Source organism: Penaeus monodon, chromosome 17 (genome assembly GCF_015228065.2).
Source record: "Penaeus monodon isolate SGIC_2016 chromosome 17, NSTDA_Pmon_1, whole genome shotgun sequence".
Taxonomy (NCBI): Eukaryota; Metazoa; Arthropoda; class Malacostraca; order Decapoda; family Penaeidae; genus Penaeus; species Penaeus monodon.
In genome coordinates this window covers 38,087,811-38,105,310 of record NC_051402.1, presented here as the reverse complement: position 1 = coordinate 38,105,310, position 17,500 = coordinate 38,087,811, and the positions used below count along the sequence as shown (strand labels likewise).

The 17,500-nt window shown below is 47.3% G+C and overlaps 1 protein-coding gene across 1 annotated transcript in view; it reads left to right on the top strand.

Moving 5' to 3' along the window:
* Nucleotides 1-17,500, top strand: part of LOC119583727 (T-box transcription factor TBX20-like) — a 94,264-nt gene that overhangs the window by 60,063 nt on the left and 16,701 nt on the right. Inside the window, exons 3-4 of the mRNA XM_037932380.1 lie at nt 5,188-5,289; nt 5,617-5,788. Coding sequence (XP_037788308.1) covers nt 5,188-5,289; nt 5,617-5,788 — 274 coding nt within the window. The remainder of the gene's footprint in view (nt 1-5,187; nt 5,290-5,616; nt 5,789-17,500) is intronic.

Here is a 17,500-nt window from a genome sequence, read left to right as displayed (position 1 = left end):
TCATTCCCACTTGTTCATAGGTCGGTTCTGTAACATCTCTCCTCCCCCATCCAGAACCCCTACCCCCCTTTCTATTTTCTTCCTATATCTTGCCCTCTGTCTTTGGCGCACCGAAATTTCATGTTAAATATTCTGGATGCGCTATCGTTAGACTTTCATCCATTTATTAAGGGAATATGGACGTTTAAAAATATAAGACGCTGTCCTCTCTTTACTGTAAGAAAGTTTAAACCGCGATTCATATTCTTTTTCTTTTCCTCTGTTGTTCCGGCAGCTGAATTTTCCTCTCGGCGTTTCCCATCATTTTCCCTCCCTATCTTCTCATCTCTCTCTCTCTCCCTCTTCTCTTCCCGTCGACGTCTCCCTATTTTATTTTTAACCGCGCGTTGCGATGTTCATCTCTCCGCCACTTCACTTTGATCTATTGAGAGACAAGTAGTTTTCACTGCAATTTACTTTCCGTGTTTTACGAGCTGATTTTGAATAGCAGTGTGTTCATATCCTTGCTGCAAATCCTATTAAGCCAATTTAGTCTCGTGTGTGTATGTATATGTGTGTATATATGTGTGTGTATGTGTAAACGCACATGCGTGGATGCCCGGGTGTGTACGTGTGCCCGTGTGTGTGTTCATCGCAGGCAAATCCGTTCATATTACCGGATCATCGAAACAATGTACGTTACTGCGCTCGCATTAGCGTCGGCCGCTCTAGTTCCCCGGGTAATGTAATGAAGGGAATCCACGGGTTATATTAACTCGGCGAATAGAGTCACACGAGATGAGGACGAGTTGACGTAGCGAGTAGCGCTCAGAGTAGCGAGGAAACCCGCTAAAGTCGAGCATATTTAATGGACTCGGGCCGTGATCATCGGCGCGGGCACGGCATTAAAATCAAAATTAGAAATCCCATCAATAGCAGCTCGTCAACGCTACCAATTCCACGCAAGCGGGGCCGTCCTGCTACACTGCCGGAGGACGCGCTCATTCTCGCCCTTCATACGGGGCGACTTAAGGGTCATATTCCACCGAAAGGGGAGGAACGCCGCTCGGATACGCCTCCCTCGCCGCTTCTGAACGGCTTGATAAGTTCAGCTGTTTATGCAAGATCTTATTCGAGACTTTTTATGATTTGACAAACTGGTGGGCGTTGCAGTCTCATCTGTCCGACATTTGTGGGTGGTAAAGAGGCGTTATTATTGAAAGTGAAAAACCACGACTTCACTGTGAACCCTCTCAGTTCCACGCTGTCACGAACAGCGTCGTGGGCAGGATTGGAGCCCATTGCGAGGGGCAGGACGGCACGACTCCGGGGGCCGCCTCAGTGCCGGACCCAGAAGAGGTCAAGGAGTGGGTCAAAACACAGGCACTGTTCATCTCGACGTCGCTCGCTGTTTTGGAGACGAGAGTGGGGGGTGGGGGGGTTCGTGCGCCTCGTCTTCGGCCAGAAAAACAATCGTCGTGCCTTTTGTTTTCTTCTTGAATTCCATTTCCCTCCCTCCGGTCCATCCTTCTCATCCTATCAGTCTCTCGCAACCTGTCGTTCACTCCACTCATTCGATATTTCTCCCACTAACTGTAGTTTATACACGCACTTAGGAGCGGCAAAATAAACAAAGTCGCTTGTCCAAACAGTTAGTACCTGCAGTTTACCCCAGGAGGCGGGAGGTAATGTGTTTAATTATGCCACAAAAGCGCCTTCGTGGATCGTTGGCTGAAACGTTTTTGCTGTCAGGCCTTTGTTGAGTTAGTGCTCCCCCTCCCTCCCCCTTTCCCCCCTCTCCCAGCCTCCCCCTTCCCGTCTCCTCCTCTTTCTCCTCCTCCTCCATCTTCTTCTTGTTCTTTCTTTCTCTCTTGTGTGACTTTGGGGGAAGAAAGCTTGGGTCGTTATTTATTTTTTAAAGTGTTTTTTTTTCTTCGTATTTATTTCTTTTCCTCTCTCTCTCTCTCCCTCTCCCTCTCTCTCTCTCTCTCTCTCTCTCTCTCTTTCTCTCCTCTCTCTCTCCTCTCTCCTCTCTCTCTCTCTCTCTCTCTTCTCCCTCTCCCTCTCTCTCCCTTTCCCTCTCTCTCCCCCTCTCTCTTTCTTTCTCTCTCCCTCTCCCTCTCTTTCTCTCTCGTTCATTCATACTTGCAACATCCTCCCTCTCCCCTCCTCATTCTCTCAACAGCCTCACTTGATTTGCTTTCAACTGTCTCATACTTCCGCTTCCTCATTTTCTCACGCTTTCTTGATTTCCTTCCATGTGCATCTCTTCAATTTTCTTGACATCGCCCTAATGATGTCTCCTGTCTCGTCCACCTGTGTCTCGCCTCCCTCCCGCCGTCTTCTTTTTGTTGCAGTGCCTTTCATCTGCAATGATGCTTGGGCCGAGTGTGTGTGTGTTGCTTGTTTGTTTAGGTTTGTGTTTTGTGTGTGTTTTGTGTGTTGCTTGTTTGTTTAGGTTTGTGTGTGTTTTGTGTGTGTGTGTGTGTTTGTTTGTGTATATGTTTGTGATGTATGTGTGTGTTTCTTTATTTCTTTGAGTTGAGTGTGAGTGTTGTGTGTGTTGTGTGTGTGTGTGTGTGTGTGTTGTGTGTGTGTGTGTGTGTGTGTGTGTGTGGATAGCGAAGAGAGAGAGAGAGGAGGGCCAGTGGAAGGGGGGGAGGGGGAGGGGGGAGTGCCTGTCTTTTTGTCTCTAATTCAAAGTGACGTTTCTTGATGCCTTGAGTAAACTATCTCTTTCGATCTCACTTCTTCCCCTCTTTGTCATTTTATGAAGTAAAAAAGAGAAAAGAAAAAAGTAGAGGAGGGAGGATAGATAATAATAAACTGGGGATATATTTGTATTAAAAAAGGGAAGAGAGAGAAAGAGAGAGAGAGAGAGAGAGAAGATGACTTAAAAGGGGAAATGTATTAAAGAGAGGAATTATAAAAAGGGGGAAATGAGAGAGAGAGAGAGAGAGAGAGAGAGAGAGAGAGAGAGAGAGAGAGAGAGAGAGAGAGAGAGAGAGAGAGAGAGAGAAGCCCTCCTTCGCCAGTAGGTTGTGACTGACAATCTTGATTAGTTTGAAGTTTAACGAAGCTATTCGCTCATAATTACTTCCATGTCTTTACCCGCATGTGGTTATTAATTCAGTGTTTTGGAAGCTATTCATTTCATATTTTTCGCCATTTTTTCTTCTGTGGCGGAGGATTCATCTTTCCTCGTATTCTCCTCTCCATTTCAACGTCACTCGTCTTTCTTCCCCGCAATTCGTATCTTCGAACTGTCCTTTTTTCTCGGGTGCGATTCGCCATTTTTCACTTTTCTGCCTTGGCTCCTTTTTTCCGCTCGCTTATATTTACTTTGATTCCTCTCCCTCTCTCTACTTTTTTCTTTCTTTCTTTTTTTCTTTCTCTGTCTCTACCCTCCTTCCCTCCCTCCCTTTCTCTCTCTCTCGCCCTCTCTTATTCTCTCTCTCTCTCTCTCTCGCCCTCTCTTATTCTCTCTCTCTCCCCCTCGCCCTCTCTTATTCTCTCTCTCTCTCCCTCTCCCTCTCTTATTCTCTCTCCCTCTCCCTCTTTCTCTCCCCCTCCCTCTCCCTCTCCCTCTCCGGGTGTATGTTCTTCAAGCGTTCGGAGGCATCATGCTACACCCTCCGCCGGCCAAGAGGAATGCTTCAGATCGTGTTGGAGGCGACCGTAAAATACCCTTAACGAGCGCTCGCCGGGGAGTATTTGTGCGCGCGAATTTTTCCCGCCTTCTCGGCACGTTTTGCGGGGAGCGGGAAAGCCAAATGAAAAAAGAAAAAAAGAAAAGAGAAAGAGGAAGAACGAAGGGCAATTAAAATCGGGATTTTGGAATTATCTCTCTTCTATATTTTATCTTATTTATCTTTTTGAAAATTAGAAATGATTTTTAAAAAATCGGCTAAAAAACAATCATTGGTATGAGATTTTTTTTTCTTCTCTCCGTCCTTCACAGTTCCCGATCGTCTTTTTTTTTTTCTTCTTCCTTCACATCCTTCACGAACAAAAAAAGGGGGCGGAGAGGGCCGGGCGCCTCGGGCGTGCGAGCCAACCATCTGTCTGTTAGCACGTGATTGGCTTGGTCACTTCCGCTGCTAAATCTAAGGAGCTAAAGAAGGTTCGGGGAGGAGAGAGGGGGGGAGATGAGGGAGATGGGATAAGGGGGGAATGAGGGAGATAGGAGAGAGGGCGATGAGGGAGATAGGAGAGAGGGCGATGAGGGAGATGGGATAAGGGGGGGAATGAGGGAGATGGGAGAGGAGGGGGAAGGGGAGTGAGGGGAGTGTTGAGGGGGGCGAGGGGAGTGAGGAATTCCACTTCGAAGCCGCAAAAGTGTAAACAGTTCACGGTAGAGGCGTTGTTGTAACGGGAGGGAGGGGGGGGGGGAGTAGCGCACCCCGAAGCCGTAAATTCTTAAGGTTTCTTTCAAGGGAAAAAGAAAACGGGATAAAAAGAAAAAGAAAAGAAAAAAAACGATGTAAAGCGGTTTAAAACTCATTATCTTCGGTTAGTTTACCGGCATGCCTGGAGCAGCCTGTCGGTAAATCTCTCTCGCATCGAGTTTGAAGCCAAATAAATAGTTTTCAACATAAGAAACGCAAACACGCAAATAGTTCAACGAAAAAAACAAAAAAACACTTAAAACCAAATTCTAAAAAAGCGGACCGTCTCAAGAGTCTTCAGCAAATGCTCACTTGTTTACTTTTTTCCCCCTGTTTTTTCCCCTCGACATTTCCTCCTCCTCCCCCCCCCCTTCTGGCGTCCTGTGCCTTCCGCCGCCCCCTCGAAAATCAGGAGTTCCGCTCCAGGACCCAATTTGCATACACCGGCTGCGCGACACTTGCCCGCTTCGACACGCTGCTCGGGGTCGCCCATGGGTATTAAGTTTTTTTTTTCTCTCTCTCTCTCTTTCTTTTCTTTTCCTTTTTTTGGGGTGGAGATTAAGGGAAGTGTGTGTGGGGGGAGGGGGGGCAACGGAAGTGGAAGATTTTTCCTTTTTTTTAAAAGGGGGGGGGGGCAAGCAGGGTTAAGGACCCTATTTTCCTCAGAATTTTTTTTTTTTCATTAATACTCCCCCCCCCCTTATCCTTTACAAATACAGCCCCTAAAAAAACCACCCATCTTTTATATATAAAAAAAAAACAATCTTACCCTTCCTCGATTCCCTCCTTTATCTAATCGCCTTCTCCTCTTCCCCAACAGGCGGATGTTCCCCACCGTTCGCGTATCCTTCACAGGACTCAAATCAGAGCAAAGATACGCCGTTTTGCTGGACATCGTGCCGGTGGACAATAAGCGCTACAGGTGAGTTCCGACGTCGTGCTCTTGCGTCATTTTGCTGCGTGTTTGTTTTTTTTTTCATTTATTCAATACTGTCATTATACTTGTATAATTGGTTGTGTTTTTTTTATAATATATAATATTTTTATATATGTATAAATATAGTGTTTGTGTGTGTATATATATATATATATATATATATATATATATATATATATATATATATATATATATGCATATGTATATATATCCATACGACACACACACACACACACACACACACGACTGACGGAACAAGCTTAAACCAGGCAAAGATATTATTTATTCTGATCTAACAACTTCCTCCCGCAGATACGCCTACCACCGCTCCTCGTGGCTGGTCGCTGGCAAGGCCGACCCCCCTCCCCCCTACCGCCTCTACGCCCACCCGGACTCCCCCTACACCGGCGACCAACTCAAGAAGCAGATCGTCTCCTTTGAGAAAGTCAAGCTCACTAACAACGAGATGGACAAACAGGGACATGTGAGTATTTTCGTTTTTGCGTTTGCTTGTATTTTTTTTTCTTTTCTCTTTTTCTCTCTCTCTCTTTTCTTCCCTTTCGTGGATTTCCTTCTTGTTTTTCGTCTTGTTCGTTTTTTTTTTTCTTCGTCCTCTTCTTGTTCTTGTTTTTTGTTCTTTGTCTTCTTCCTCGCTTTCTTCCTCTTCTCTTTCTCCCGTCGCTCATTTGCTTAAAACAATCACCGAAACTTTAGGAAAAAACAAACAAACCCCCAATATTTCTCCCCAAACAAGCATCTGTCAAGAACACCCATTTCGAAAACAAGAATAAGGACACGCATTCCCACACCCACGCCCGAACTTCGCGACAGGAGACTATATTCAGTGCTTTCTATAATTGTTGACAATTTCCCTTCGCGGGCGTGCCTAGAGGGCGGCCTGTCAGCGGGAGGGACCACCTCGCTATGACGGCCTCCCTCTTACGCGGCCGTCACCACCACCAGCGCTGTCTCTGTCGTGAATCATAGGCGGAAAATTGAGGCCATATTTCACCGCCGGAACCAGGCTCGGAGGCGACACGGCGACGTAACTGATGCTTTGAGGCCACAGCTCTGGCGTGTAAGGGGAAGGGGAGGGAGGAGAAGGAGGAAGAGAGAACAGGGGTGGAGGGAAAGAGAGGGGAAAGAGAAAGAGAGAAAGGGGATGGAAGAAAAGAGAGTGGAAGGGAAAAGATGGATAGATAGAGATGGTGATAGAGACATGCAGATTTTTAGATAGGTAGATAAACAGATAGATACAGCGTGAGATTGAGAAAGATGCACCAACAGTAGACAGATAGCTAGTTCAATGAATTCTAAAATAGAGACTCCAAAAATCACTCCCAGTTTTTTGCGCGGTTCAGACTACGAGATGCAAAATGAAGTGGCCATTCGAAAATGACGTGTGACTGACAAGGGACTTGAACACATTAATTATCAACAGTGCTCTTAATGACAAGGAGCTTCACCCCTCCCCCCTCTCTTTCAACCCCCCTCCCCTCTCTCTTTTAACCCCCTCCCTCCTTCTTCCCTTCCCTACCTCTTCCACCCTTCTCGCCCCCTCCCTCCTCCCTCTTCCCCTTCCTCGTCAGAGTTGATGACAACAGGCTCTGGCGACCTTGCTCTTAATGACACTTGGGCCAAGATTTTTGTTGGGCGCAAGTCTTAATGGCTGTCGTGGTGCCTTTCAAATCAATAAAACCTTTAGTTCCATCTTTGAGTCGTCAAGGCGGGTGAGCGCTGTTTTGATAAGCCGTTTGTCATGCGGGACAACCTGAATACGTACACACGCGTACATTTACAACTATATGCACACACACACACACACACACACACACACACACACACACACACACACACACACACACACACACACACACACACACACACACACACACACACACACGCGCGCGCGCGGGCGTCTATACTTACCCTCCGCGACCACCCACACGTCGCAGTACATTCCCCTCGCCTCTCTTACCGGTCCGTGATGACCTGGCTCGACCTGGGTTACCGGGAAGGGAGCTCTTGCGTGAAGGGACGAGTACCGGTCGGAAGTTCGGAAGCTTTTCCTCTGCGGTTTCGTCAGCGGCCGTGGATTCGGATGCCGTTTCGGAACATCGAAGCGATACTGTTTCGTTAACGGTTATTGTGTCCGGAAGTTTCAGCTTTGATGAACAGACGTCTGAATGAGTGTGTGTGATTGTGTGCGTGGGCGTGCGTACGTTTAATCTATGTGTTATCCGGGTTGATACATGTTGATATAGATATAATATTCACCAAAGATCCTCTTATATCACCAGGGAAAAAATATTAAACAGATAAATATATTAAAAGGACCAAAAATGACATAACACCTGACCTGTCCCAACGCCCAGAGAACGAGACCCGAGCGACGACAAAGGACCAAGTGCCCGTAATCCGAACGCCGCCTCTAAACACCCATTTTATTTACTTGGATTCGGGTTATCCCAAGGGCGCGGGCGGCTTAATGGGTGTTTGCTGTACCAAATTGGCTGCTTCGGCCGGGCATCCCTGAGGACACCCTGTTATCATCGACCGACTTTCGACTTGTCTCGCGGTTGTTGTTATGGGGTGTTGTGTTATTTTATCCCGTGTTGCCCTTTGGGTGGGCTGGGAATTTGGCGTCGGTGAGGGCGCGGGCGTACGTTGGGCGTGTGCCGTCCTTGTTCGCGGATGTAATTATCGAAAAGAGAGAGCAGGAGGAAGAAGGAGAGAGACGAAATAGAGAGAGAGAGAGAGAGAGAGAGAGAGAGAGATACGAGAGAGAGAGAGAGAGAGAGAGAGAGAGAGAGAGAGAGAGAGAGAGAGAGAGAGAAGCTGTAACAAAACAAGGAGAAAAGAAACCTGACACTTCCCCGATCTTAATCTCATAATGGACAAGATAAAGGAAAGATCTTAAGCAGACAGCTTCCCTCTCCTGCTACGTCTCTTCCAGCAAATAACAAGAGGTAAACATGGCTTAAATTGAATATATGCGTGTACGTGTGTGTGTGTGTGTTAATGTGTATGGGTATTATATATATATATATATATATATATATATATATATATATATATATATATATATATATATATGTATATATAATATGTATGTGTATATATATATGTATATATATATATATATATATATATATTATATATTTTATTTATTATTATTTATTATAAATACATACATATAAATATATATAAATATATATATTATACACACACACACACACATAGACATATATATATATATATATATATTATATATATATATATATATATATATATATATATATATAGAGAGAGAGAGAGAGAGAGAGAGAGAGAGAGAGAGAGAGAGAGAGAGACACATACTGAGAGAGAGAAAGGGGGAGCACAGTGGAAACGATTCCCCAGGGCACCAGCGAGACGGGCGTCCACAAACAGCGGGCGCAGGACCCCGTGCCCGGCCCCGCCAACTGCCCTGCGTCACCCACTCCGCCGCACGCCACCTCCTCCATCACGCGAGGCGGCCTTCTCCCTCACTCCGCCGTTGGTGCGTGTGTTCCATCAACGCCACTCCATCAATCAAAGGCAACGAAGCGAGCACCCATTTCCTCCGGGAATATTTGATATCGAAATCGTTCCAAATTCCTTTTAACGTTTATTGTGTGCGCAAGGGGAGAGGGATCCGAGAGAATAAAACTAGATTTTATATAAAAAAAGAAAGAAAAAAGAAAAAAAATACATAAGAAAAGTTAAAATTTTCAGATGGAAAGCAAAGGTGTGGTGTGGCTGTGCGTACGTGCGTTGGCGTGAGAGATAATGGCCATCACAGTGTAACAGGGCGGTAATAGCCCCTGCGAGTGCGAGTGCGAAGGATATATGGTGGTGTACGCCATGATCAAAGAGCAGCCACTCTCTACCCACAGGACACTCTGTTGCCTGTCCACTTCTCGCCCTGGTATTGATTCTCACACCTACTACGACACCCTTACACGCTGCCACGACCTCTCACTCTGACAGGGAGCCGCAACCCAGCCAAGCAAAGGGATTCGAACTCCACCGGTTAGTTCGGCAAGTGGGATCGAAAACCATTGGGAGAAAAAGGAAGGTTTCTGAATTTATACTCTGTTTCTTTTTCGGTGACCGAAAAAAAGGGAGAGGAATAGATATAAGAACTAAACGTTTCGGGGAAAAGAAGGTTTCCAACTCCATTATATCTACGTCATTGGAGATTGACAACCATCGAAAAAGGGAAGGAAAGGAGGAAAGAGAATCTGAATAAAATGTCGAAAGAGGAAACCGCAATTTCAACAGGTCTCTTCCTCCCGCAGCGTGACTGTCACAACATCAAAGGCGAACATAAATCCGGTTCTGACTGTCCGGGAATCACGCGAGAGAACGAATGCTCTTATTTTATTTGTAAAGAAAAGGAAAAAAAATAATAATGCTAAAAAGATTGAAGAGTCGGTATCCCACATTCGCACTCGATCGCCATCATTATCCTAAACAGTAGCAGCATCCGTCTTCTTCCATCTCCTGCTGCTATTACTCCAATTTCCCCCTTCCTTCCCTTATTCCATCCTCCGCCTACTCCACCTATCCCTTCCACCCGATTCCACTTGAGCCTTCACTCCACAGAAGCCCCAACTGCACTCCACCTTAGACCCTCCACCCACGCCCCTCTTGCAACCCCACTTCCCGAACCCCCTGCCCCCCCCCCACGCCCCCTGCCGCGTCCCCTGCAGCGTATCAACAACCCGACTAAACCCACGCTCTCCATCATCTCCCCCCCTCCCCCCTCCCCCCTGCCGCACGTCCTGCCGGGGCGAGGAGGAAGCCGGTGTGGTTCCTGTGGCGATTCCTGCTGGCGTGAAATCCCTTTCCCCTCCGTTTAACCCCCCCTCCTCCCCTCCCTCCGATTACTCCCCACTCCCTCCTCCCTCCACCTTTTACTCCATCCTCCCTCCTTCTCCCCTCCTCTGTCTCCCCTCGTCATCCTCATCTCCGCTCCTTCTCTCACTGTTTATTCCTTCTCCCTTCTCTTCATTCCATTCCCATCCACTTATCATCTCTTCCTCCCTCCCTTCTCCCTCTTTCCTTCCTCCCTCTCTTCCTCTCCCTTCTCCCCAGCCACCTCTCTCCTCCCTTTCGTCTTCCCCCCCCACCACCTCCCCCAACCAGTCACAGGAACAAGCGTGAAATTTCTTTATCGTGTCCCTGCTGGTTCTCTTTGTGGAGAAGCTCGATTGCTCTATCACGCTGTCATTTTTTTGTGTTTTTCTTTTTTACCCCTCCTTCTTTTTCTTCTCCCCCCCCCCCACCAGATCACTCTTCTTCCTCCTCCTCCTCCTCTTCCTCTCTCTCCCCCCCAACCCCCGCTTCGCTTCGGAAGGAGTTGAAGCTCGTTCGAACCGATGATCCGAAACCCCGTTCGAACGTCTCTTTAAATACTTGTTTATTCGCACATTGGTGTATGTGCGTTTTGATGGTAAGGTTAACGAATATAAAACGGATGCTTGTTTATTTGTTTTACTTTACTTTTTTTTTTGTTATTGATAGGATTTTTTTTTGCAGTTTGGTTAATATAATTCTTTACTGAGATATAGTAGCTACTTGTTTCTGTATCTGGTTGAAAGATAAAATTCTGCTCAAATATCTTCCAGTATCTCACATTTATATATCTGTATCTTATATTCACGAAAGGATAAAGAAAAATATGAAATAAGAGAAAAAGAAAAAAAAAATTATGACAAATCATCACACTTCCCACGTGCCTTAAGTGTTTATTTGTTTGTTTTCGTGTTCCATTTCTTTACGAGAGGCGCTGGTAGTGTGCGCGGTGCCAGTGGGAGATGGAAGGAGGGGGCGGGGGAGTGCCACTGGGCAAGTGCCAAGACAGAAAGCAAGAGGAATTTGAAGTTTGCATGGCGCAGGGTATTCCGATAAAGGGAGGGGACGGGGGGGGGGGTAGGAGAATAGGGTGACAGAGGGAGGGGGGAGGGGAGTGAAACAGGGCTCAGGCAGAGGGGTTTGACAAGGGCTCCGGCAGGGTAGGGAAGACAGCCGAGGAGAAAAGGGCGAGATGGCTAAGGTTTTAGGGCGGGTTAGGGTTAGCCTTAGGGAGGAGGAAGGGCCAGGGGGGGGAGGGGATCAGTGGGCGTGTCAGAATATGCCTCAGTGTCATCGCGAGCTGCATGGTTGTCGCCTCCGCCCGCCCGCACTATATCGGTCACTCCCACAACACGCGGGCGCAATTTTACCTCTCTGACACCCCGTTCTCTTGGCTTCATTTCCCAGCAAATAATCTGCGGCTGCGTCTAATTAGGAGCGCGCACATTATCGTGTCTCTCCGTGCAAGGGCGAGCGATTATTTTAAATAGGAGAAATTGTTTGTCTTTTGGGTTTCTGTCTCGCGCTCTCTCGTGGCGTTTTGCTTTGATGACTGTTTGTTTGTTTGTCTGGCGAGCTTAGGATGCAGGTTTATTTTTAATTCTGTTCTGATGTTTTAGTGCTATTATTTTATTTTTATTTATTTGTTTATTTAACAATTAAACAATTGTCCTTTCTTAAAAAAATGGTATGATTCATTGCTACCTACAGTTCGCGGAGTATGATAGAGATTAGCTTTAGACATATGCCTACTCTATCTGTCTATACATATATTCCGTGTAAATAGATCCTCCTCCTTCCTCCCTTGACGAAATTCCGGATCAGCTGATTTGCCGAGGATCCCCTCCTGCCGGAAGCAGTTCCTCCGATCCTGTCAAAGACGCAGCGGGAAGCGCAAGGTCCCTCGAGTGATTTCGTTTTCTTTTTCCGTTTTCTTTTTTATCTCCTCGCCAATTGTTAATGATAAGGGATGACAGTAATGAGTATTAGCGGACGATCTCATAATGAGAGTAGGGGCCTGAGGAGGATGAAGAAGGAGGGAGGAAGAGGAGGAGGAAATAATGAGGGTGAAGATTAAAACATCTCGCTCCATCAACGTTGCATTTCACTGCGTGTCCATTAGCGGTTCGGAGATGATGAAGTCAGGAGAGAGAGAGAGAGGGGAAAAAAATGCACATCCAGATGCGCGCACGGATGTACGTAATCCCGTCATAAGTAATTAACCATAAACATGATAAGTGTCTGCCTATAAAGCCTATAAAGAAAGGTCCGTGAAATCCCCGGCGACGTGCGAGATGAGGAACGCGTTGCGAGCGGAATGTCGCCGCTGTCGTGGTGCGCGGAGTCGGGGTCGGGTTCCCGCCGCGCTATTATTTATCGCGATGGGATTTTAATGAGTGTGAATTCTTTGTAATGTAACTTATTTTCCGCTACGTGCTTGCGTTATACCACACGCTCGCGCTACTGTGTCGCTACGGGAAAGGATGAGGCGGTGACGCGACGCCGGCGGCTGAGTCTCCCCCGGAGCTCCGTCGGCGCCTGCAGGTGCGCCTCGTCGGCTTCTTCGGGAAGATATTTGGATGAGCATTTTCTACTGTAGCTGTCGATTTTTTCCCTTTTTCTCTATTATATTTTCGGTTATTAATTACGCTGATCTTATGCAATTCTTTCTTATCCCTGATTATCTCTCTACATCTTTTCCAACATTCTCACCATTTTCCATCTTTCTCTCATATTTACCACCCTTCATTTTTCCTCCTCATTAATGATACGAAAGCAACCCTCCCCCTCCACCCACCCACCCCGCCCCTCCCGCCCTCCAGCCTCACCTGCCAGAGGGAGAGAGGGAGGGAGGGAGAGAGGGAGGGAGAGAGGGAGGGAAAGGATTATATAGGGGAAAAGGTGCGGGGGCTGGGGCAGGGGGAGCTAACTTGCAGACCGCCCGGCTGATGTGTGTTGTTTGGCGCGATGATTAATGTTGTTATGTGCTGTAATTACCCTGCTGACATAACTCAGCGAATTATGCCACCTGGTATTATTTATTCAGGCTATTAAATGAACCGTACAGCTTATTATATTATGGCCGGGATGTCAGGGTTTTGGAGGCCACAGAGAGAGAACGAAACGGCGGACGTAATGAGAGAGAGAGAGAGAGCGAGAGAGAGAGAGAGAGAGAGAGAGAGAGAGAGAGAGAGAGAGAGAGAGAGAGAGAAGAGAGACAGAGAAAGAGAGAGAGACAGAGAGAGAGAATGAGAGAAAGAGAGAGAATGAGAGAAAGAGAGAGAATGAAAGAAACTGAGAGACTAAGACAGACAGAGACAGACAGACAGACAGAGAGATAGAGAGAGAAAAACGTGGAAACGGGAGATGGGGGAGGGGTGGGGGGGGGGAGTGACCGTGCATACATTATGATTAATTACTTCGGCCTTTTGTGATTGGACTCATCATCACGTTGGTTTTATCATCCTTTTGAAAGACGGATTATTAGCACTCTCGCTATTTCCCTGTTATTAATTTTTACTTTTTACTTACTCTTCACCACATTTTCGTTTTTTTTTTCTCTCTCTCTAAATTCCATTTCTTGTGCTGTTATTGTTTGTGTATTATTAAAACCATCTTTTCTCCTTTTATCATAATTTCCTGTTCGTCTTTTATCCCTTCTCGTCTCTCTCTTCCCCTTTCGCTTTCCCCTTGGTAGCTGACGATAGCCAAGAGTGTGTTGGTGCTGACTAGCGAAGAGGGGAAAAAGAGGGTATGAAAAACGAAGAGACGAAGAGGGGAGACGGAGGGAAGAGGGAGGGGAAGAGGGAGGGGAAGAGGGAGGGGAAGAGGCACAACATGAGAGATATATTTCACTACGCCTCGTAATTGCTCTCGTAACTCAGTGTCTCGTCGCGTTCTCGTCCAGCGTATGTCAGTCGTGACGTCATCGTAGACGCACCACGGCTCCTCCCTCCTCCTTCCTTCTTCTTTCTTCTTCCTTCCTTTTTGTTCCTCTTCTCCTTCCATCCTCCTCCTATTTTTCTTCCCCTTTTCCTCCTCCTCCTCCTCCTCCTCCTTCTTTTCTACCTCCTCCTGTTTCCCCTCCTGGTTTCCCTCACTCCTTCTTCCCCTCCCCCCTCCTCTTCCCCTCCTTCTCCCGTTCCCCTCGTCTTTCCCTTCCCTTCCCCCTCCTCTTCCCCTTCCCCTCCCCCTCCTCTTCCCCTCCCCCTTCTTCCCCTTCCCCTCTCCCTCCACTTCCCCTCGTCTTCCCTTTCCCCTCCCCCTCCCCTTCCCCTTCCCCCCTTCCCCTCCTTCTTCCCCTTCCCCTCCTCCTCCTCTGCGGCTGCCCTCAACTGTCGTCACATCCAAGCGTCAGAGGGGAGAGCTTTTCGAGGGGAAATTCGTGTTTATGGAAAGAGAGGATAGATTTTTGTGAATATTTTTTTTGGGAAAGGATTTTAATGCCTTGTCATTCCTTTCGATTTTTTTTTGGGGGGGGGGTTGAATAATGAATGAAAATTAGGAATATGGAAAAAGGGGAGGAATTATTCAATCGTTCTTTTGTTTTAGTTATTTCCTCGTTTCTCCTATTTTATGAATACGAGAAGAGAGAGAGAGAGAGAGAGATAAAAAGATAGGGGGAGAGGGTAAGGTGGAGAGGGAGGAGGGAGAGAGGGCGAAGAGGGGGGGGGAGAGGTGGCTGTCCAGAGCTGCAAACTAGATTTATCACGAAAGGAAAATTAGTTTATTGCCTCGATATGATAACCTAATTACAATTACTCTTCGCTGAGATAACAGCTCACAGAGACGAAATAAGTTATAACCTTCTCTCATTAATTTCTCCTCATCTCTCTCTCTCTCTCTCTCTCTCTCTCTCTCTCTCTCTCTCTCTCTCTCTCTCTCTCTCTCTCTCTCTCCTTCTCTTTCTCTTCTCTTTTTCTTTCTCCTCCCTCAGTTCTTTCCTTCCTTCCCTTCTTCCCTCCCTCCCTCCCTCCCTCCCTCCCTCCTTCTAGACATCTCCCTTTTATATCTTTCCATCTGTCTTTTAATTCATGCATCCCATTTTATCTATTTATCTCTCTTTCCATCTTTCCGTCTCCTTTGCAATTATCAGAATGAATGTTCAACGGAAAGGTCAGAATCGTTTGCATGACTGAAATACCCACGATGTTCATGCACACACGATCATGCAATCGAGTCTAATTTGTAAGCTTAGAGTATAAGGTATACTACCCCCCCCCCACACTCCCACCCTTCTCTCTGCTTCTTTTCCCCTCTCTTCCTCCCCTTCTGTCTCATTACCCCTTTTCCCTCTCTTCTCCTCCTCCTCCTCTATCTCCTCTTCCACTTTTCCCCTGTTTCTCCCCCTCCCCTTCTATTCCTTCCTCCCTCTCCCCCTACCTCTCTCTTTTCCCTCCTCCCTCCTTTTCCTTCTCTTCTCCCCCTCCTCCCTTTTCCTTCTCCCCTCCCCTTTTACCTCCCCCCCCCACCCCACCCTGAAGCGCATGACAGTTAATCACCATAATTCGGGTTTATTATTAACGGCCGGATTCATCACCCGATTCGATCCACGAGCCTTGTTGGGATGCTGTGGCGAGGGAGGGGGATAGGGGGGATGATGGGGATAGAAGGAGTGAGAAGAAGGAGAAAAAGGGTGCATACACGGACACACTTGTGTACGTTCTCTCATGCATACACGCATGCACACATGTACATACACAAACACAAAACTTAAACGCGCTCGCATACGCAAAAACACGCACGCATACACACACGCATACACACACACACACACACACACACACACACACACACACACACACACACACACACACACACACGCACACACACACACACACACACAGACAAACAAGCGTGCACATAAAAAAGGGGGAGAGATATAAGTTCAAAGACCCAAGTATGTTTCTGGTATTCGAAAATGTCATTTAAACGTGACAGTTTCTGCCTTGATAGGCCCTGACGGCGTTAGGGTCGACGTAACAAGCTTGATAAAGAACCACTGAGGGAAGAGGGGAATGGAGAGGGGGAGAGGATGAGGGGAGAGGGGCAAAGGGTGGAGAGTGAAGGAAGGAGGGGATGAGGGAAGAGGGGAAGAGGGGAGAGGGGCGAAGGGTGAAGAGAAAGAGGAAGGGAGAGGTGGGGAGAGGGGAAAAGTGGTGAGAGGCGAAGAGAATTGAGGGGAATAGTCGAAGGGTTGACAGGGTGAGGATCTCAAACAGCATGGCAGGGACGAATGTTTCCCCCTCTTTCACCCGTCACCCAGCGAGTTCACCCGTCACCCAGCGAGTTCACCCGTCACCCTCCGCCGCATCCACCCTTAACCCTCCTTCCTTTCACCTCATCCTCGGGAAAACGCGTCTTCCTTCCACCTTCGTTACGCCGCATCCTCTCCCTCCCCCTCTCCGCGTCTCCCGACCTCCTGCTAAGACTCAGAAAACATTATCGCCGTCTTCTACCATTTCGACAACAAAACCCCGGGAATTATGGTCCAATTAGGCGCGAAATGGTTCGACTTGACAGGCCTCAGAGTACCCTGACGGCCGGGGTCTCAAGACGGAGGAGGAGGAAGAACGAGGCTGAAGGCCCCATGATAAGGCTTTCCCGTGCCATTTGCGAGGCGGAACGAACCGCTTCTTTGGTCGCGTCCCGGCTCCTTGTTAGAGTCGGCGAGGAGGGAAGGAAGGGAGGGAGGGAAGGGAGGGAGGGAAGGAAGGGGAAGGGAAGGGAAGGGAGGGAGGGAGGGAAGGAAGGAAGGGAGGGAGGGTAGGGAGGAAGGGAAGGGAGGGAGGAAGGGAGGGAGGGAGGGAGGAAGGAAGGAAGGGAGGAAGGAAGGAAGGAAGGGAGGGAGGGAGGGAAGGAAGGGAGGGAAGGGAGGGAGGGAGGGAGGGAAGGAGTGGAGGGAGGGTGTTAAGAAGGAAGGAGGGAGAGAGATTCATATTTTTATTTAATAAGATAGAAAAAAAAATGCTATAACAATAACAATAGTAATTTCAGTACAGTTAATATTTCTACTACCATGACTATTAGAACTCCTACTAATACTAATAATATCACTACTGATACTACAACTATTATAATTACTACTGCTACCACTTGCGCTACTACTGTTATAACAATTTTTACTACTGCTACAATTAACACAACCACAACAACAACTACCACTACTACTACTACTACTACTGCTACTACTACTACCTCTACTACTACTACTACTTCTACCACTTCTACCACCACTACCTCTACTACTACAACTACAACTATCTCTACTACTACTGTTGCTGCTGCGGCTGCCTTTGCGGTTGCTGCGACAACC